Source organism: Buteo buteo, chromosome 23 (genome assembly GCF_964188355.1).
Source record: "Buteo buteo chromosome 23, bButBut1.hap1.1, whole genome shotgun sequence".
Classification (NCBI taxonomy): Eukaryota; Metazoa; Chordata; class Aves; order Accipitriformes; family Accipitridae; genus Buteo; species Buteo buteo.
In genome coordinates this window covers 5,930,302-5,952,171 of record NC_134193.1, presented here as the reverse complement: position 1 = coordinate 5,952,171, position 21,870 = coordinate 5,930,302, and the positions used below count along the sequence as shown (strand labels likewise).

General features: G+C 51.6%; 1 protein-coding gene across 1 annotated transcript; it reads left to right on the top strand.

Moving 5' to 3' along the window:
• The first annotated feature begins 9,810 nt into the window (after nt 1-9,810).
• On the top strand, nt 9,811-17,551 carry RBM15 (RNA binding motif protein 15). Its single transcript, XM_075054646.1, has one exon. The coding sequence runs from the start codon at nt 9,850-9,852 to the stop codon at nt 12,748-12,750; it is 2,901 nt and encodes a 966-aa protein (XP_074910747.1). The 5' UTR covers nt 9,811-9,849; the 3' UTR covers nt 12,751-17,551.
• Nucleotides 17,552-21,870: the final 4,319 nt, after the last annotated feature.

The window sequence follows — 21,870 nt, the reverse complement described above, 5'->3', positions numbered from 1 at the left end:
CTCAGCGGAGTGATGGTTACCTGATTACCAGCAGCCTCTACCCTGGGGTCATTAAGCACCAGGAAAAAGCAACTAGGGTCTCTTAAAGCTTTCTGGAGAGATTTGGAGCAAAATTGAAGCTCTGAGTGTCCTCAGCCTCCGAGACGTTTGCTCCTGTATCTGTGCTCTTCCACTTGCCTTGTGGGACAGTCTGGAGGAGCCTGGGTGGGAAATCCAGGCTGGACCCTGGTGGTTAAATCTCACTGGTGAAATCCTGGAACTGCTCACCTAGGACGGTGCAGATGCAGGTTAAAATCCTGTCCGGGGCAGAGGGGCTGGGAATGCTCCCCAGGAGGCAGGACCTCAGCAAGGATCCATTCCCTCCCTGGGATCCCCATTTTCTGGCTTACTACATGCTCTTGTCTGTGTTTTCTGAGGGATGCCAGTGAGTCAGCACTTCACAAGGGTTGGAGGTGTCTGAGCAACTGGGGAAGTGCCAAAAAAAAGCTAAAGGTGGGTTGCAGGTGAGGAAATTTGGAAGGGATGGAAAACCACAGAGGTGAAACAAGGAGCACTTCCCCCTTTTATACTGGAAGCCAGCAAGCAATCCTGCTGCTTCCCACTCAGCCCACCCAAAGGAGCCAGACAAAATCCCCATGGCCACCTAAGAAATGCCCAAACCAAAGCAGTCAGAATGAAGGGGAGTCTGCTGTGGGGGGAGATGGCCACCAGTGGGTAGGATGCCGCCTAGCGCCAGGAGTTAATCGCCTGTGAAAAGGATGGATGGTAAGGGTGAGGGGCAGAGCCTGAAGGGCAAATCACACCTGCGGGGAGGATGAATGAGCCAATGGCCCAAGATGAATGATGGAGGCTTTTCAAGGGCATCACTGGGAAGAGGACGGGGCAGGAGACCACGGTGGAGATGAAAGGGTTAACCTAATGAACTGCTTTCTCATCAGCAGCAAAGACTTGGGTTTTCCACTCATTTGTATTTCTCTCCTGGCAGTGTTTAGGTGCAATAAACCCACATGTGTGTGTACACACACACACACACACACACATTGCCCTTCCCCTGAGGGCTGCCTTGGAAAATAACCTCTTCCATCTGCGGGGTCTGTGCGTGGCTTGTGGCCAGGAGGCACCGGGGCCTTGTTAGCTCCAGGAATGGGTGATTATCCACAGGTGTCAGATGGGAAAATTGAGACGTACAGCAGTGAAATGGCTTGGCCCTAGGGTGGGGAGTAAGATGGTTTGGGGGCTATGGATGGACCTGCTGTTTTCTTGCAGCAAGCTGAGTGCAGCGGGGATGTGCCTTTGCTTTTGAGCAGGGACTAAAGATTGGCCCACAGCATCAGGACCGTGAGCAGATCTTGTCCTGCCTGTGTAGGTTTAATCTAATTTAAGACTACAGAGGGGCTAAAAGCCCTGTTAGGTGCCTGGGCAGGGCTGCAGAGAGGAATATTTCACCTTGGTTGCTCTTGGCTGGTGATTAGCAGCACCCTGAAGCAGGAGGGGGGATGGACCCCGCCATGCTGTGCCCTGGGCCAGCCCCAGCTGCTATTCTTGCTCAGCCACGTCTGCTCTTTTTTTGACTGTTTTTTGTCTTCAGCCAGCCAGGCACCCCATCTCCCAGACAGGAGAGATGAAAATGAGCTCTTGTCCTCTGTGGAGAAGATCAGGGAGAGACATGGAGGAAAAGTGAGGGAAATTAAGCAGAAATAGCTTCAGGGGTCATTTAAAAATATCCCCATGACTCCCTTAAATATATATTTAGCAAGAATTCATAGTCCATGGCTGAGGGAGCTCCAGGCACCAAATGTACAGAGTGGTTTTTGATAAAGACCCATGGGATCTAGCACAGCTTAGAGGGGGAGGAGGTTTGTGGGATGGAGATGGGGGAGATCGCACACCATGCCTGGGGCAGGAGGCTGCGGGGTTGCTCTCAGCCACCCTCCCATGCCTATGAACTACCCCCGCACTACATAAAACCATGTGTTGAGCCTTTTGGGCCTCTAAAACAAGGTCTTTTTCCATCAATATCTACCAGCAGGCCAAACCCAGGACTCCTGCTGATGGGGTAGGGCTGGCAATGCAACCCTCGGAGACCCCGTGGGCTCTCACCGAGCCTGCGTGTGACAGGTTTGCAGTGCCACCATCCCAGCCATCATGGTTTTCCTCCTTCGGGAGTAACCTGCACCGATCCCTCTGCCTAAGTGAGGGCAGCTCAGCTTGGGTCCTTGTCCCCATGAAGGCTGGGAGTGGATGAGGAGGTGTTGGACTGAGCCCAGACCTTCTGGAGAAGGGAACTGCTGACGGACCAGCCAGAGTGTTGGAAGGGCATGGGACTGAACTGGTAATGAAGCATCCATGAGGAGACATGAGTGGCAAGTACAGTCCTGTGGGAGGAAGAGTACAAAGCCACCGTGGGGGTGATGCTCAGCAGGTGTGGCTGGAAGCGGCACTATGCCTCTCACACCAGGTGGCCCATTGGCACTGAGATCCCAAAGTGTTTTCCAGCTCCCAGTGCTTTAGGAGTAAGAAGATTCCTTTGTTCCTAGGAGCACCCTGGGCTAAAGACCCCATCCCAGAGCAGCCCTCATTGCTGAGCTCCCAGATCTGCCCCGGGAGTTGTGTGATCAGCCAGAGACCATGAATTACTCACTGCTCCTCCATGGTGCAGAGGATCCCATTATGCCATGAGGAAGGGTCTCCTTGAGCAGCACAGCCTTGCTCAGGGCTGTCGGCTTGCAAACCTAAGATGTCAAGGGAATTCTACTTGCACATTCCTTCCTCGGGTCCAGCATTGCTCCGAGGCAAAGTCAGGCGGGGTTTTGACTTTGGGGCCCTGACTGAAGGTTGGTGGGTGTCTCCTTACAGACCTGCGGGCTTTATTGATTGTCTCCTGCCCGAGTTCCCACCCCATCCAGATTGTAACTGTTCCCCTCGAGATGACAAATGGAGCTGCCAGCCTCTGATTTATTTTAATTGTTATCTTTCCCTCCCACTAGCGACATAAAAGACATGATGAACCTGTGCTAGAGTACCTGAGCTGGGATGTGCTGGGGGGCATTTGGTGCTTGGTGGGGGCATTGTCTCTCCCTACCTGCCTGGAACACACATGCCCCCACCCCCCAAAAAAAAGCCACAGAGTGGAGAAACTGAGGCACTGGAGCTTGTTAGAAGGAGGTGGGAAATTGTGCACGGGTGACAGGAGAGAAACCAGTGACAGGCTGCCTGTGCACGGCAGGGGGTGGTAGGGTGGGGAAGAGGGAAAGCTAGGAAAAAACCCCAGAGTCTTGTGGTCAGCCTGTACATCCTCAGAGTGGAGGGGTTCCAGGCACGTTCTGAGCTCCTGGCCTGCCGCACAGGGCAATGCATTTCAGCATGACACCTTTTTCACTTGGGAAGGTGTCAGAAGGGAGGCAAGATGTCGTGAAGACTTGGTCTTTTCTTCTCTAGGGCTGCAGGCAAATATGCCCCGATGGGACAGGAGAGGACGTGCTGTTCAGCATGATGCTCTCCACTCCCACCGCAGCTGGAGCATGTCACAGGGAAGAGCTGTGAGATGTGACACAAACCGCCCTGAAGACTAAAGGGAGATGGGGGACTTCTGCATTTTTGTGACAGTTCTTGGCACGGGGGGAAACAAGGTACCGATCCTTACAGGTGTGGAAGAGAGGCGCGAGGTGCCTGGCAGCTGGCTGGCACATGGGGCCATCTCCTTCGTCGCCCCAGTGGGGGTGCTGGGCTCGCTGCAGGCTCCTGCTCAGCTTTTCCCTTCCCAGCTGCTTGTGCAAATGGTTGGGAAATGTCTTTTGCTGCAGGCTGTGTCCTTGCTTTCCTCCTCGCCGGGACACAGGGAAAGGGTGCAGGTCTCAGCTGTTGGGAGCCAGGCACCGGTGCTACTGGCTGGCTTTTCACAGCAGCCCTTAGAACTGCCTCTCCCACCCGGAGCAAGTGCCACTCACCCTGCAAACATGTCATACTCGGCGGTGATGTTATAGAGCAGGGATGGGGGGGTGGGGTTCTCCCCCCCTATATTCCCTCTTTCTCCCTATCCAAGGAGAACCCTCCTGCACCAAAGGTACTCAAGAGCCCTGGCTGAGACCAAGCCACATCTCAGGTGTTTGGGTGACTTTGGGGCCCCATGGTTATGTGAGGTCCCCCTCCTCCAGACCTGTCACCTGTTTGCCATCTGCCCAGCAAGATCCACCTCATGCAAGGCTGCTGCTGCGCTCACTCATCAAGTCCCGGCTGTGGCAGCGTGTCACTGTGTGGTAACACGGCAATGGCTTGAGCGGAGGCTCCAGCGTTTAAAGGCTGTTGGGATCGTGGCGGGTCTTGTCTCACAGACGGGCTCTCGTGAGCACAGACGGGCTGAATTCTTCTGGGCTGTGCTGCTCCTCCCCGGGAGGACGGCTTCGTTTTCCTCCTGAGGAGGGAGAGGAACCGAGGCACAGAGTGATGATGGACCAGACTGCTGCCTCTCGGTGAAACGGTCTCCGAGCAGAGTAGGATGTAAAATTGGGCTCCTCTGAGCACAGGTAGCAATTGGAAAGCCAAGGCCCCAGCTTGCAGGGGGCAGATGGACTGGAGACGGACGTGAGTCAAACCACCTGAAGCCTGTGGATATACGCAGCTTCCCAGGGTGCTGCTTGGCTTCCTCCGGCGACATCCCTGCAGGAGGAGCCACAGGGCCCTGCCAAGAGGGAGCAGGGGTGGGCACCCAAAATTGGGTGCCTCCATCCCATACGGACATCGCTGTCCTGTGCAGGGCCTTCCTCGGTGAGTCCCAGGGAGGGCAGCGGGGGACTGGAAAGGGCAGGAGGCCAAGAGCCTGGAGGGTCCCTGGGTGCTCAAATCTTTGTAATTACAGATTTATGTCTGTGCACCAGCTATCCTCAGCACAGAGGGCTTTGGTGACTGATGTGGCCCTGCAGTATGATCCTGGATCCCCGATCCTGCCTTAATTCTCTCTCTATTTTGGGGGTTTATTCCTCCCTCTCCATCAATCTCTGAATATTGGGTGGAAAGCGAACAATTACTGTGCTAATGGCTCCATAAATTCCTTCATTACTTATTAAACTCGAGCACTCCCCATGCAGCGGTGGAAAAGAGCTGAAATGGAGAAGAAAAGGGAGCAGAGAGGGGTTAGGAGGGGCTGCGCCAGGGCAGAGGGCCCAGCTCCTGCGGCCGGCCCCGGGCAGGTCTGCGGCAGCAGAGCCGGATCAGGCCCCGGTAATTCATGGGCTGCCGTTGCCCTCTGCCGGCAGCGGGACAGGCAGGGGCTGCCTGCTCTGCCTGCCGGGCATGGGGGGCAGAGCCCCGGGGCATGTTGCTGGGGTCCCCGGGAGGCAGGAGGCTGGAGAACACCGGGGTGCCTCCTTGCGAGGATGCTCCGAGGACGTCGATGGGTGGGATGAGGCGCAGGGACCATCCTGCTTGGGGAACTGCTGCAAAACTGTCCCCAAAGCGCTCAGGGATGGTGCTGAGCAGAGCGAAGGGAGCCTGGCTTTAGGCAGCAGTTAAGATGAGGAGAGGCACGGGGCAGGGTGAGGACTCTTGAACTTGACCCCGTGCCCACTCTGCCTCCCCACGAGGCTGCCGGTGAGCGCTGGACATCGCTTTCCCGGCTGCAGGAAGAAATCTGCTCTCTCCCGTCTTTCCTCGAGGTACTGGGAGCTGCCTTGCGGTTTGCTGCCAAACCTCACCGGCATCCCGCAGGGTGGATGTTCTCCAGGTTTTTTTTTCTGCTGGCGAAGACAAGGTCTGGGCCGTTGTGGAGATCGTCGCGAGAATTGCAGCGACCGTTCAGGAGAAGCTTTTGCCTCGTCTCCAGGTCAGAGTGTGCGACAGCTCACTTCTGGGCTGGCAGCTCTGGTCCCGGGAGGGCTCTTGTGGCCTCGCCTAAGTGAAGCTAATGTATTTCGACGTCTCTAATGGCCAGCTGGGATACAAGCGCATCTCCAGGAAGAAAGGCAGCTCATCTGAATGCAAAACTGCAAACAAGCAAACGCCTCCCCAGTCGAGATGCTCGCAAGTCTTCTGCCTGTCGATCAGCGGGGCTCAGAGCGGGGGCTTTGGGATCCTGCCAGGGAGCCCTCTTTGCTTCTCCTCCTCCATCAGACAGACCTGTTCCTCTGCGATCATCTCCAGCCAGGTTTTGAAAGGAAGACGCATAGTTAAACTCCTAGAGAATGGTTTTTGCAGGAAAACAGCAAGTTTCTTCAGTTCTGCAATGCCCAAGTATCCTCTGGGATGAGCCCAGCTCCGCAGAGGGACCTGGATGCCCAACTCCCACGGACACCAAATGTAATTAGACATTTGTATCTAGGCCAGGGGCTCAAGGGCCATCTGGCACCTTAATTATTCATACACATACATACAAGCGCAGACAGAGCGTTCTTTATCTAGCCTGGGCCTGGGGGGAGATTCCTGCTTACGCCGGGTTGTTTCTCATGGCCTGACAAAGCGCGATCCTCTCCAGGGCTCCTGTCTGGTGCTCCATTGCTTTTTCCCGGTGCTAAAACCCGCCAGTGCTGCCAAACTGGGTGCTGCAGAGATCCGCATCGATGGCGGCTGATGCGGAGGTGGAAAAATCCAGAGGAGAAGAGTTCCCCCTTGGAAGGATTGGGTCAGGAGAACTGAAATCAGATTAAATGTCTGTCAGGAGGGCCCGTCCTTGTGGTGATGTGGCCCAGCGCTCCCCCAAGGTGTCTTTTACGCTGTGACTCATCAGCTGAGGAATTTTAATTTCTGTCTTTTGCTCCCAACCCGAGGCACCACGAGGAAGCAGTTAGGACCTTGGCAGATAGAAGTCTCTATCACTAGCTGTTTAAAGTGATGCATTTCCTCTCAAGCCAGTGGAGCTGTGCCAGGTTTTACCAGATGTAACCTCAAAGATGAAGCTGAAATATGGCAAAATAGGTTTTTCCCCACAGTTTTATCTTACCTAGCTGAGGAGCAATTCCTCAGCTCCTCTGCGATGCTCTGACAGATGCAGAGGGGAGGACATGCAGGAGGGGAGCTGGCGGGGAGTGGTATCTGCATGGGATGTGGGTGCATCTGATCCAGACTAAAGTGATGCTTTTTTATTGTAAACTGGGATATTCTGGTCCTCAAAGTATGCTGTGGGCTGGGATTCCTTCCTCAATCAATTCCAACCTGGCCTCCAGAAACCCTTCTAGCAACCCTGGCCCAGGAAGTGAGATATTTCTGTAAAATGGTAACATCTTGACAAACCAGCAATTTTTCTAGGGGGAGACAATAATGCCTGAGCTTTATCCTTCAGTTGTGTCTCCCCAGGAAAGTGTCTTGACCCAGACAAGAGCAGCGGTTGTGATAAGCCTGTCTGACAGACTCCATGTCTCGCTCAGCTGAGGCTCCTCCGTGCCGGTGATGCCGCCCTCTCACACATACCTTTGTATCACTTCATCTGGACAATCCACATCCACCTAATTGTATCTGCCTTCCATATACTTTACGATAATTATATCCACATGAGCTGAGCTCCCATATCATTGCAGGTCTGTCTCCGATACGCCTGTTAGGTTAACTCAGTGTTGTTACATAGGAAGATCTCATTTTCAGAAGCTCAACATATATTTCAAACACAATTTCTATCACTCCTAAGTCTATATTTAGACATCAGCTATTTACCCACCACTGAAAACCCACCCACAATTTTGGGAGCCTCTGTGTACCATCTCTGTCAGAAGGAGATGATATGACAGGGAGAAATGCAGTCTAATGGACCGCTATTAAAAAATCTGATTCAGTTCTCCCTCTGTTGGATTAAGACGTTCTTGGGGAGCGATCTTGTTTCCATGGGGTGACACAGAGATGCAAGGACACTTCACTCAGAGGCACAGCGAGGGAACATTGTGCTTTCTGCTCCCCTTATTTCAAACCACTTAGGCTGTGATTATAAAACATGGCTCAGGGGGGCCGTAGCATTGCTGGGTTAAATGAAGTTCTTCCTACTGCAGTGTGGTTGCAGGTTTGGGTGGGTTTTTTTTCTCCTCAGGTACTGCTGGATTTCAATGCATGTCAATGGCAGTCAAGAAGAACAAACAGATAATTCTCCAGCACAGTCCTGAGAGAGTGAAATTAGGGTTTGGGGGGATGATTTATGGGATAGTAGGATGCAGGGGCAGCACTTCCACCAGGGACGGTGGGGTCCACCCCTACCACAGCTTTCTCACTCTTTGAACCTTTCTTTTTCCCTTTCTACACTATGCACAGGCAGAGCAGAGGGGGCAAAGAAGAGCAAGAGTACAGGGGCCCATATGGGAGCACCTGGGGGGAAGCAGGATCCTCACAAGACACATGGATTAGAGCCCCTTCTGTTCGATGGGGACTGGGTTTCCCTGACCTGGAGGTCCCAGCTGCTCCGAACCCTTTGCCTCAGAAGACCAAAACCAAAGCTGTTCTTTCCCATGCCTAACCACCTCTTGAGCTCCAGCTCCTGAGCGAAAGATAAGAACGCTGGCGAAAGCAGAAACGTATCAGCATAACTAACATTTCCTCTAACACTTTAAATGGGGAACATTGCAAATGGTTGGAACGCCTCAAGCGAGGCAGTAACTGGGCGAGGCGTGATCCTGACATGCAGACAGTCCCCGGCCCTGCTCCCTGCCGCGCCTCCTCAGGCTCCGGCACCCAGGAGGGGAGGGCAAGGCCCGGGTGCTGACCCCGGCACGCTGCCGGTCCCGAGACCTGCGGGGCTCCTGCGGGAGGTGCCTCAGTGTATTTCCTGGGACGGACACGTACAAGAGAACAGGCGCTGACTGTAGGCCGAGCTGTCGCGACCTGCTTGAAGGCTCTCTCCTTTCCGCCTCCGCCCTTCCCTCCGGTGAAACTGAGCCCCAGCCCACCCCGGTGGCGTTTATTCTCCCGGCCGCACACGCGTCCCTGCGGGCTGAGGAGACGGGCGAAGACCGCACCGCCACCCCGGCCGCGCCGCGCCGCACCCCGGCGCGCTCTGAGCCCTCAGCCGCGGCCGCACGGCAAACTCTGCCGGGGAACCGCCCTCTTCCCCGCTGCGACCAATCAGAGTCAGAGCAAACGTGACTGATCTCCGCTTTAGCCTATCCGCAAGCTATCTGATGGCACCCAATCAGATGCCTGGGGAGATTTTTCTCGCCCAATGATAAACGAAGAGTGGCCCTTGGGCAGCAGCCCGCGCTTCTTCGGGAGCGGCGTAGGCTTCAGCCAATCGGAGCAGCGCAGGAAAGGTTCCCAGTGGCCAATGAGGAAAAGGGGCGAGGAAAGAGCAGCTCGCGAGAATTTGAGAGGGACGATGGGAACCCGCGTCTAAGCGAGCGGGCCAATGGGGAAGGGCAGGGCGGGGCCGCAGCTGGACCTTTTTAACTGGCAGGTAAGAGAACCAATCAGAATGAGGAGGTAAGTTCGGGCCAATGGCCAATGAAGAGGGGATATCCTCCTACGGTCGAGCTGCTGCGATTGACAGGGGAGACCCACAATCAGAAGGCCGCGCCCTTTCTAACCGTCCAATGAGCGAGCGGGGCGGGGAGGCACGGGGGGGGCGGCTCTTCCCGCCCCCTCCTCGCGGGCGCGCGAGTCCGGCCGGCGGAAGGACAGCCCGCCGAGCCAATCGGGAGGGGCGTAAAGGGGAAGCGGGCGGGCCTTCCGCCCGGCGGGGGCGAGGGGGTGGGGGCGACGCGCTCGGCGGCCAACGAGGGCGGCGGGCCGGCACCGAGCGCCCAATGGGCGCCGGGGGGGCGGGGCCCGCTGCCGCCGCGGCTTCCAAGATGGCGGCGGGTGCGTGAGCGCGGCGGTCAGTCAGTCGGTGAGGCCGCCGGCGGGAGCAGGGCCGGGGGCGGGAGGGGGGCTCCGCCGCCCGCCGCCATGAAGGGCAAGGAGCGCTCGCCGGCCAAAGCCAAGCGTTCGCGGGGCGGCGGGGGCGGCGAGGACTCGGCGTCCTCCTCCTCGTCGGCGCGGGGCGAGCGGAGCAGTAAGAAGCCGAGCGGCTCCGGCGGCTCCAACGGCAGCGGCGGGAAAGCGGCGGCGGCGGCGGCGGCTTCCAACGAGAGCAACAGCGGGAGCAGCCGGCGCGGCGCGCACCCGGACAAGGCCGGCCGCGCCGGCAGCCGCGAGTACGAGGCCGGGGCGGCGGCAGCGGCGGCGGGCGGCGGGGGCAGCCGGCACGGCTACGGCGGCGGCGGCGGCGGCAGCGGCAAAACCGCGGAGGCGTCGCGGAGCAGCAGCAGCCGCGGCGGTGGGGGTGAGTCCCGGGCGCCGGCGGCGGCCCCGTCCTCCTCCTCCTCCGAGTCGGGCGGCGGCGGCGGGGAGTACAAGACGCTGAAGATCAGCGAGCTGGGCTCGGCGCTGAGCGACGAGGCGGTGGAGGACGGGCTCTTCCACGAGTTCAAGCGCTTCGGCGACGTGAGCGTCAAAATCAGCCGCCTCCCGCCCGGCACCGGCGCTGCCGACGAACGCGTGGCCTTCGTCAACTTCCGCCGGCCCGAGGACGCCCGTGCCGCCAAGCATGCCCGTGGCCGCCTCGTGCTCTACGACCGCCCGCTGAAAATCGAGGCCGTCTACGTCGGAGGCGGCGGAGGGAGCAGCCGGCGACGCAGCAGCCGTTCCCCAGCGCTGCTGGACAAGGAGTCTCCCTATGGCACGGCGGCCGTAGGGGTGGCGGCCGCGGCAGCAGCGGCCGTGCGGCACCCTCCGGCTGGAGCGACGCAGCGGGCCTTGTCGCCCGCCGGTAGTGGCGGGGCCCTGGGTTATCGAGACTACCGGCTGCAGCAGCTCGCCCTGGGCCGCTTGCCGCCTCCGCCCCCTCTGCCCAGGGAGTTGGAGAGGGAGAGGGACTACGGGGGTTTCTACGAAGCGCGAGTGCGGCCGGCTTATGGGCTGGAGCGGGTGGCTGGTGTGGCGGCTGCTGGGGGCTTTCGTGGAGGAGGAGGGGGTGCCGGAGCCGCCGGCGAGGAGGAGATCAGCCCCGAGGATGACCAGAGAGCCAACCGCACGTTGTTCCTGGGCAACCTGGACATCACCGTGAGCGAGTCAGATTTACGCCGAGCTTTTGACCGTTTTGGGGTCATCACTGAGGTGGACATCAAAAGGCCGGGGCGTGGGCAGACCAGCACGTATGGTTTTCTTAAATTTGAAAATCTGGACATGGCGCACCGGGCCAAGTTGGCTATGTCAGGAAAGGTGCTTCTGCGCAACCCCATCAAGATTGGGTATGGTAAAGCCACTCCAACTACCAGGCTCTGGGTGGGTGGCCTTGGGCCCTGGGTGCCTCTCGCTGCCCTGGCCAGGGAGTTTGATCGGTTTGGCACCATTCGCACTATCGATTACCGCAAAGGTGATTCGTGGGCCTATATCCAGTATGAGAGCTTGGACGCGGCGCAGGCAGCGTGCACCCACATGCGTGGTTTTCCCTTGGGTGGGCCAGATCGCCGGCTCCGCGTAGACTTTGCTGACACTGAGCATCGGTACCAGCAGCCCTACCTGCAGCCTCTGCCCTTGCCACCCCCTGCTCATTACGAGCTCGTGGCGGAGGCGGCTGCTTTTGGGGCTCACCGGGGAGCCCCACCTGATCCTCTTCGGGGGGCCCGGGACAGGACACCACCGTTACTCTATAGAGACCGTGACAGAGACCTTTATCCTGAGACAGAGTGGGTGCCCCCCCCACCCCCTGTACGGGATAGGAGTAATCGGGCAGCTGCCTATGACCCACTGGAAAGCCTAGAGCGCCGCCGGGATGGTTGGTCCTTGGAGCGGGACCGAGGGGAGAGGGAATTGGGCAGTAGTAGTAGGGATCAGCCTAGGAAACGGAGACTGGCGGAGGATGGAGGCCGGCACTTGGACCGCTCTCCAGACAGTGAGCGTTCTTCTTCCTCCCGTAAGCGTCACTGTTTAGCCACAACCTCTCCACCGGACCGCAGCCCCGAGCTCCTTGGAGGCAGGGAGCGTTACAGTAGTGACCCCGAGCGCTCGTCCTCCCGCTTGCTCCTGTTGGAGCGGCCCTCGCCTGTCCGGGAGTCACGCAGGGGCAGCCTGGAGCGGGGTCAGAACGAAAAGCGTGACCGCAAGAATTCTGCCGAACGGGAGCGTAAGCATCGCGCTTCTGCGGCAGCTGCCGCGCAGGAGTGCAAAAGTCCAGCCAAAAAGGATGAGCGTGCTACAGAAGGAGGTGGCGGAGGCTCCCGCCTCAAACCTCCTCCTCAGAAACAGCAGCAGGATGGAGCATCGCAGGCCGGGGGAGCCCCCAAGCTGTGCTTGGCTTGGCAGGGGATGCTTCTGCTGAAGAACAGCAACTTCCCGTCCAATATGCATCTGCTTCAGGGGGACCTCGGTGTTGCCAGCAGTCTCCTCGTGGAGGGAGCAACTGGTGGGAAAGTAGCTCAGCTCAAGATCACCCAACGTCTTCGTCTGGACCAGCCCAAGCTGGACGAGGTCAATCGTCGCATCAAAGTGGCGGGTCCCAACGGCTACGCCATCCTTTTGGCTGTGCCTGGCGCATCAGACAACCGCTCTGCAGCCGGAGCTAGTGAGGCTGCCACCACCTCCACCCAGAGGCCACTCAGGAATCTGGTGTCCTATCTAAAGCAAAAGCAGGCTGCTGGGGTGATCAGCCTCCCTGTGGGGGGTAACAAAGACAAGGAGAACAGCGGGGTCCTGCACGCCTTTCCACCCTGCGATTTCTCCCAGCAATTCCTGGACTCCACGGCCAAGGCGCTGGCCAAATCAGAGGACGACTATCTGGTCATGATCATTGTCCGTGGGGCGTCCTAAGGCCCTCATGTTCTCTGTCCCTAACCCTGCCTACTCCTCCACACAGCCCCTCCAGCGTGTGCCAGGTGCTATGGGATACAGCCTTAGCCAGCCCTTCATTATTTTAAATTAGATCTTTGTTTGTAGGTGACTCTCCCTGCCCGTTTTTCTGTTACTACATTTTTCTATAAAGTTAGAAGCCAGAAAGTTTGGTTAGGCATTAGCGTGAATAGGATATTTTGAGAATCCCCTCTCAGTGGGGATAGCAGGAAGGCTAGGCCTGCTTTGATTTAAAAAAGAAAAAAAAAAAAAGAAAAACAAAAACTGGGGGGGGGGGAAGAACAAACTCCTGCCTTCTTAATTTTGATTCGTGTCCTTTTTTCATTTCATGTTTTTTAAAGCAAGTTCAATAGCTCATCCTCGATAGAGTTACAAACCTAAAAGACCAGATTTAAAGCACTCAGTAGTTTAAATGGAAAACCACATACTTACTAGTGGACTGGTGTCAACTCATTTTTTGAGTCCTTGAAATTCTGTGATGGCCTCAGGCCAGCGGCCCTTTGGCACGCATGATCCCTTTCCTCAGGAGCCTGAATGGTTTCCCTTTGAGTTGCATGGCTCAAGGTTGATGTCTTTCAGGTGACCAGCACCTGCTCTCGGGTACACTGCAGAACATTTAATTCCTTTATTGGGTGTTTGATAATTTCATCCAGCCCCTCAAAATGCATGCACTGAAGGTATGCTTTTTTAACAGGTGTATTTCTCCTATTTCTCTGAGTTCTGTTGTATCCCATATATGCACTTTGGGTTTGTAGCAGTGACAATGTTTGGTAAATAGCTGAGGACTTTGTTACAAACCATGAATGTCTTGTGCTTACTCTGGTATGCAGGAAACAAGGAGGTGCTTTAAGAATTAACTTTAGTTATATTGTGGTTTTTTGTTTTTACTGCCTTTTTTCAAAGAGTTGCAGGTACAGTGGGGTCTGGTTCCACAGTGCAAACTCTGAGCAAGTGTGCTTCTCTCCAGAGATGGTTTTAATTCTGTGATAATTTAATTACATAAAAGTTCTCATTAACATTTTACCTCTTTGTTAATAGCAAGAAACTGCTGTCTGCTAGGGACTTTTCAGGTACAGTACAGTGGGCATTACATGAGGTTTATCATTTTATAGGCATCTGGAGTAAAGTGGTTTTAGCATCTTGGAGAGGTATTGAAAGTACTCCTGGATGCTGAGGTTTGAGCTCTTGTTCCTGTGATTCTAGGAGGATCAGTTTGCTTTTTTCAAAGAACTTAGTTCATTTTCTCTTAAGTTTTTTCCCCACTCATTGGGCACTTTTCTCCAGCTGTCTTGGCCATCTTGCTAATACAGGCATTTAGGAGGGAAGAAGGGATCTAAATCCCTGTTGTTTTGTTTAACAACTGAAAGGATGTTGCAGCTAACTTCTAAACTGAAGTGTAAATCTAACTGTATCTATTTACAGGCCCCAAAATTATAATCTTGCACTTAAACCCAGAATGTAGTCTTGCACTTAGCCACATTTTCAGAGACTTGGGCAATGTAAAAGCGATGCTGCTTCACTAGGTCGATCCTCTGATATATTGCTTGGGCAATTGATACAGGCACAAGTTGATTTCTATTTCAACTTGCATGACGCAAAAATTGAGTTCAAAATGCAGAATAGTAGATGAAGGAGGAAATGTCTTGAATGTATTTTATGGGCATAACAGTTCTGAAGTGTGACTGTACTTGCTCGAGATTCGCTGTCGCAGAAATATGAATTTGTGTAATACAGCTTTACTGAACCACTCGTCAGAGAGTGCTTTGGTTTAAGTGGACTTTGATTTCCTTTACCTGACCGGCATGAGTAGACGTAGTATCCCAAGCATTGCGGTGAACTGAGGACTTGAATGTGGCAGCATATCTTGAAAACAGATTTTGTTTTTATGGCTACTTTTCTTTGTAAATGGAAACGTACAAGCCTCATTTAATGCTCTTAAATGTTTGAGGGTAAAATCCAGGATTTCTGGGTTGTTGTCCTTCAGCGTGAATGTAATAGATGGCAGAATTCAGCTGTTCATCTTACTATTAACAATGAGAATTTTTCAAAATGACACGGATAACGCAAATAACTACATGTTTTAGAAGATACAGCGTATTTACCACTTATTGCAAAGAATGTCTGTTTTAATTCTAGCAGGTGTCTGTTGTGTGTCAGCAGGTAATAAACACTGCTGCTAACTCACTTGAAGCACTGCTTGCATTTAGAGTGAGTTTTCTCCTTGCATCAGACATGAGTCACTTACAAGCGCAGAGTTTTAAAGGAAAGAAACTTGAACTGCTGGGAATTCAAATCTGCCCAAAACCAAAAAAAAGAAGCACTAACGTAATTTGTGTTCAACACTTAAACTTGCTGAGAACAGTGTTTGTTACACTGATATGCAGTAGGCACCTGTTTTTAAAACCCATAAAACTTGGGGTCAACATAGCTTGTCAAAGCAAACTTAGTGTGAGAACCCTTTTGGAAAGAGCATCCTAGGTGCACTTCCATTTTTCCTTGTAAAATAGCAGTGGTTATACCTGCCACAGGCTTTTATGAGTCAAAATTGTGCTGCGCTGGAGGGTAATAAGGAACAGGCGAGGCTCTATTTGACTCCAGGTTTTCTGGTTCCTTATTTAATGGAGTACCTGCTTCTTTAAATCTGGTTTATTTGTGGTTGCTGCTCTGTTTTGTAAGCAAGGATTTTAACACCCTTTGAGGGTTCTTAATGTCAAAACATAGTTGACTGGCAACATTTTTTTTGCCGGCATTTAAGTTCACGTGCTGCCATCAAGGCTGGTACAGCTTGGTCAGCTGTGCTTTTCTCTTAGGCTCTGAAGTGTGCACCATTGGAGTAACTGTCCACTAAAAGTCGTCTTTGCCAGGGCTGAATGCGAGTAGAAGTCCGTATGTAATACCACTTCTGTATAGAGCAAAACAGATGTAGCAGACTTTAGCTCTCTCGTTGTGTTTGGCATTATCTTGCTCTAGCGAGAGCTCAGTATTTCTTCTAACGTTGTGTGCAGCTGATGTTCCTATATTTCATTAGTCTGTTGAATTAGCGTGGAAAAAGGATGTCCTTTTCCTGAATCATTTCATAGTTGTGCTTTATGCTTTGGGGGAAGAACCTCAAATGACTCATACTTTTGTTTAAGATTTTAGTTGTTTTTTTTTTTTTAATTGGAAACTTTACGCAACTTCCTTGGCTGCCGGCCAGTGGCTTGCTTTGCTCCCGTCTAGTGTACGGTCTGCTCTTCACTGGGACTGCGGCATGAACACTGAGGTTACCCTCAGCTCCAGAGGTTTCAGGCTTCTGGGTTACAAATACCAACGCATCCTTGTAAGCATCATAGAGAGAGAAGGGCGTTACGTGCCAGGCAGACAAATCTTACCCCACTTCTCTCTTTTTTTTTTTTCTTTTTTTCTTTTTCTTTTTTTTTTTTTTATAAGGATGTTAAAGGATTGAAATGTTTTGGTGACAACTTGCTCAGCCCCCTGTGGAGGGTGAAGAAGAGAGTTTTAGATTTCTTGCAGTGGTTAGGGAACCATCTGGTTAATGGTAACTGAGGTGAAAGGCCTTAAGTATTAATGGGGAGGAGGAGTGAATCAAAATTGTGAAGACAGGTTCAAAAACTCTGAGGACTCAGGGAAAAATGGCTTGGAAAACTGTAGTTCCTGGCTTTAAGAAAAACAGTGTTGAGGGCAGTACTCCTGGGGAGTCTGCTGTATGCCCGTTGAACAGAAACAAAGGTGGAAGAAATTCTTGCCATGTGACCATAGAGCTTTTGGGGTTCTTTCCCCTTTGTTTCCCCCTTTATTACTTTCTGCAGATAGCACCGAAGGACAGATATTCCAATGACTTATAAATTGAATGATGCAATGATTTTTGTATTATTAGGCTTAAGGCAGACCATATGGTTCAGAGAATGGTTAATTGAATATTCAACTTCATGCAGTTTTGATTGTGTGAAAATGATGGATGAGAAATATTACTTGAATAGTAACAATTTTAAATTATATTAGGTGTGTCTTTGATTTGACCTTTTCTTTAATATTGGAGTTGTCTGCTGTTAGAATTACGCAGCAAAATGAGAACAAAAGAGAAACGTGTAACACTACATTTCATGTTTTTGTTGATAAGTTGCCTTCAGGAAATACTCTTTGAGGAAAGTCAACCGAATTATCAATAATTCAGTTGGTTTTTCTCATGGTTAATTATTTTGACGTGTCCCATTAACTGTTTCTGAAAGTTGAATAATCATCAGTACTGTATGCCTAGTTTAACCTTGGTCCAAAAAGAAGCCCTGCACTACTTGTTATGCATCTATACATAGAAGGTGACTTCATTTCAAGGTTTTGTGCCCGTGGGTGGTATTGTTGCTTTTTGAAGTCCAAGTAGAATATTCAGAAAGGCCTTGTAGCTCTTTATGTTCATCTGTATAATGTAGGGAGGGGAAAAAATCTGTTGTATGCATTTGTATTGAAATAACATTTTCTTTCCTCCTGCAAGCAAAGCTGGTGGACTGCAGAAGACAACCGCATGGGATACCAAGCTCTAATGGACCTTTGGGAAGAGAAGCTGTGGCTTATGTGGAATTTACATGGGCCTCTTGATGGAAGAAAGCTTATCTGTTTAGTATTTGTGCATTTTACTAAAATGGCAGCTTTAAAAAAAAAAGTTGTGTATCTGCTATTGTGATGCCAATGCCCGTGTTTAAGTGGAAAAAAAAATGACCTCTTTGCTTTGTGCTGTGTACACAAGATTGCTGGAAAAGTAAAGGAATACCCTTTTTATGGCTCACACAGCTTAAAAGTAGCTGTCACTCAAACATGCGCTCACAGTTGAGCTGATTTTGTTTCATTCTAAATAAATTGTTTCTTTTGAGGAAAATGGTTTTTCTGCCTGGAAGTGAATTGACGACAAACGTTTGACCCCTTTGTTTGCAGCGGAGGGGTTGCTGCTGCTGCTCAATGTTTGATCTGATAGTTGTGGGTCTTGAGCAAGAAGCAGGGAGAACCGACACTTTCGCGTTGACCAGCCTGTTGTACCAAATCTGAAGAAATCTAGTTGATTGTCTTGCTGTGGCACCCCCTTTGTTTGCAGTGAAAAAGGGGGTCACTTGCTGCTTTACTCCTCACCTTGACGAGGAAGCGGTGCTGATGCTGGCATGCAAGAAGCAGGGAAGCACCACCCTGCGTCTCAGAACGGTGTACAAGTCTGGGGCTTCGCTGGTTTGAAGAGCTGGAGTTCCTGAATTTTAAGTTTCTGATTTATTTTGTTCACCCAACATGTTTGGCTTTAGTTTTGATTATTTTTTTTTTTAATTTTGAAGAAAAAGTTTGAAATTGCTTTGAATCTTGCACGTAAACCTTTGCACCAAATTGCCAAAAGAAAAAGAGAAATGAGTCCTTAAAAGTGTTTAAATGATGTTAATAAAGCCTTTCCTGCCATACGCGAGGCGCTCCTCCATCTCCAGGGGCTTTTCAGCAGTTATGCAGTGATGGGTTTAGTGCTGAATGGATGAAGAGTTCCTGAGAGCTAGAGTCGGTAATTTAAAACCTTTGCGTTGGTGTCTCAGTGCCTTATTTTGACCGGTTTTGAAGCAAATGGTTCCACACGCCTCGGATGTGCATGCACCCTGATCGCGTCCCAGGTACGACTGCATGTTTGCTTGCAGTCGCCTCACTGTGTAGTACAGATTGTGAGAGGAAAAAAATGGAGGCGGCCTGAAAATGTTGTGTGCTGTAGTTGCTGCATTCTCCTGTACTGGGGGCTCCTGAGCTGTGGAAGGCTGTTCAGTGCAGGAGTACAACTCCATGTTTGCTGCAGGAGACTTCGGGGCACATTTGACAACCGCAGACATCAAGAGGAAGCTAACACTGCTGCATCGTTGGCTTCAGAAACCTCTCGTGTTATGCTTGCCGGTCTGTTAGAATTAATGTGACATGCAGATGAAGACACCTTGAAATGCAAGCTTGCCCTGATTGCCTTGACATACTTTAACCTCCTGTGGATAACGAACCTAGTGCTGTCCTGCAGCCATGCAGGATCATTGCTAGGCTGCAGGTGCCTTTCAACAAAAGGATGCCATGATTTTGCTCTGCAAGGTGTCTGTTCCTGGGGCAAAGAGCTGTGTAAATCCCTAAAACAGGTAAGGGGGTTTAAGAGGTTGAACTGAATTGTAATGTAAAAGAAGATGGTTTTGTTGTTTGCCTTTTTTTTTTTCCTTGATTCTTCAGTCTACTAACTTTTACTAATGTGTTTGCTTTGGACAACATGCTGCTCCTGTCCACTCTGGGGATGGGAGCAAAGGAGAAAACTCTTCGATGTAGCTTCTGTGTTTGCTTTGGGGGCTCCCGTTAATGAATGTGACGTTTCTCTGCCTACCTGGGGCAAGAAGCTGCGTGGGTAAAAGTACAGGTTTTCAGCTTAGCAAGCTAGAGCTGTTATTTTGACTTCATGAACTGCTTGAATTAACACTGCTTTAACCCAGAATACTATTTATAATGTATATATTGATATGGAAAGCCAAGCTAATGATTAGGCAAAGCTATCTGTGTGTTTATGGAATGCTGGTGTAAGCATTTAAGCTGTTCATTGTAAATGGGAGCAATTGTAGATATTGCTGGTAATGAGGGGAGGGAAGCAGGGAGGGGAGACTCGTGAGATGCCTTTTCTTCTAGAAGTTGGTGTTTGTAGTTAAAATTCATATTTTTGCAATGTATTTCATGTTCTGTTGAGATATGACCGCTGAATCTGGTATCATTTGGTTGTACAAAAGGTTTGGGGCTGGTAGTAATAAAGGGAGGGTTGTACAAAAGGTTTGGGGCTGGTAGTAATAAAGGGAGGGAGGCATGCCTCAACCTCTTTAACTTGGCTGGGTGGTTGATGCCAACAGGAGACGAGTAATCTGTTAGTGTAACCCAAATAAAGGAGGTGTTTTTCACGAGCTGGCTAGCTGGTTGGGTAACCGGGCATGTGTTTCAAGGGTTGGGCACTCTCCCACTTTTTGGGTATGCTTTGACTTGTTGTGTTATGGCAAACGGGGCCGTTGGTGGCTGTTCCAGAAGAGGTTTGCCTCTCTGACTCAAATTTCACTGTGTATTTAACGAGGAGATCGTTTCCTGTCTCCTTTACATTACATATTTATTCTGGAGACTTGGAGGTATCGTGGGATGATTCTATGGTTGCTTTGTAATAGTGAGTTGTTTTCTGTGTGCTGGGTCTGCCCCTCTGCCTTCTGAATTGGTTGGAGGGATGCTTCAGCTGCCAGGTAAAGCCAGGCTTTTGTTAAAACTGGTCTCTTTGAAGGGTTAAGTGCTCTATATGCATCATATTAATTTGGCTAATGAGACTTCTGGGGAAAGTGGATTTACAAAGAGAACCATTTAATTAACTGCACTGCAGTAGAAAGCAGTGCAAGTGGATTAGACAGGGAACTGGTTATTTGAATTCACACGTCTTTTTCGAATTGTGCTTTTACCAGCCACAGCTGAATTAATAAGTAAGTTTAAAACATCAGATGGCCCAGATTCTGCTCTTCGCTAATAACAAGCTTATGTTTGCCTCGTGCTGCTGGTTTACTATGAAATGGCAAATGCTGTGTGAGGATACACTCTCACCATGTGTCCTGGTTTTTGGTGCGAGTCGATCGGGCAAAGCGTCTGCAGAAAGGCCAGGGAGAGAAGTGGAAAGTGTCTTGGGCTGATGGCTTTGTGATTCCTATTGTGTCTCCTTTGGTTATTGTCTAGTAGCTGTGTGCCTGAGTTTAATTATAGCTGGCTTGAGAACTGGGTGAAGTAAATTCTTAAGGCAGAGTAAGCTGCTGAAGGACTCGGTCAGCTGCGCTCGCTGTGGTGGGTTACTTGGGGCTGATTACCAAGAGCCTGCTGGTGTTTGTCCTATTTGTTCATGTGCTGATGGAGTTGAGGTGCCTCTAGTAGGAGCAGAGGATGTGTATGTGGTGGCACAAAGGTCTACTATTATGTCAATCCTATTTATCCCGCTCCAGGGATGTAGTAATTGAATGTACTTCAAGAATTGGGGTATGGATGCTGTCAAACATGATGGTGTTGCTGTGGGTTAACGAGTTGTCAGCTCCCAGTCCAGCTTCTGTGCCCATGCTTTTGGGTTTGAGCTCATGTGTGTTATCCTGGGATCAGGATAGGTTTTGTGTGCATGCGGTCGGCTTCCACAGATGAGCAGATGAGCTGTAGGTCAATTGTGGGTAACGGATAGTTCATCTACTTATCTCCCTGCCTTGACCTTCATACCTAGTTCTGCAATCAGATCTGAAGATTGGTCTGTAGATTTTTAGCTATCTTCAGTATTTCCTGTCCCCAGATCCAGTGATAGGTCACTTGCAGCAATGCATACAACTTAATCCAGTGTCCTGCCCCAAACTGGCAGTTTTCCCTGTAGTTTCTGCCACACGTAGCAAGTGAGCACTTGGATCCTTCAGTCTGTATCTCATTTCATGTGCAAGTGCTGTGTTTCAAGCCTGCAAAATTAGACATTTTGGGTATGCCTGAGAACACACGTAGGGTGCAGAAGGATTTTGAGTTAAGGGAAGCCAGTGAGGTCTCACGAGGGTTGTTGTTAATCTCTTGTTGCCATTCAAGGGGAGTTGTCCTTTGGACCGTGGTGGTGTTTGCAGCCCACTTGGCCAAGGGATTGCTTTTAGTCGTCGCCTGTAGCACCGGCAGGCCGGCCCCGGGTGTTTCAGCTCTGAACCCAGCGCCATTGCCAGCATGGGCAGAGGTTCGGTGCGGAATGAACTCTTGAACCACCTGAGCTGCTGTTGTTGAGGCTTGTGGGGAGGGCATGGCGAGGAAATGGACGTTATTGTTTCTCGTGCTGCTCCTCTTGGGTGGATGAATGCAAGACTTCATGTTTCACATCTGCCAGCCCAGCTTTCTTCTCTTGTGCTACGGTGTATCGGCATAGACGTGCTCCCAGCTCTCAGATAACTTTAGCAAATGTCTTTGCTCTTCCTCGTTGCACGCAGACTTGGGTCCCAGCAGCAGGTTGAGGCTGGGAGAGTCTGGTCCTGGACACCCCATCCCTCCGACCAACCTTATCTCAGCCAGCTTGGCCATAGC

What these genes read in the sequence shown, in the direction of transcription:
- RBM15 (XM_075054646.1), top strand. Translation starts at nt 9,850, where the DNA reads ATGAAGGGCAAGGAGCGCTCGCCGGCCAAAGCCAAGCGTTCGCGGGGC.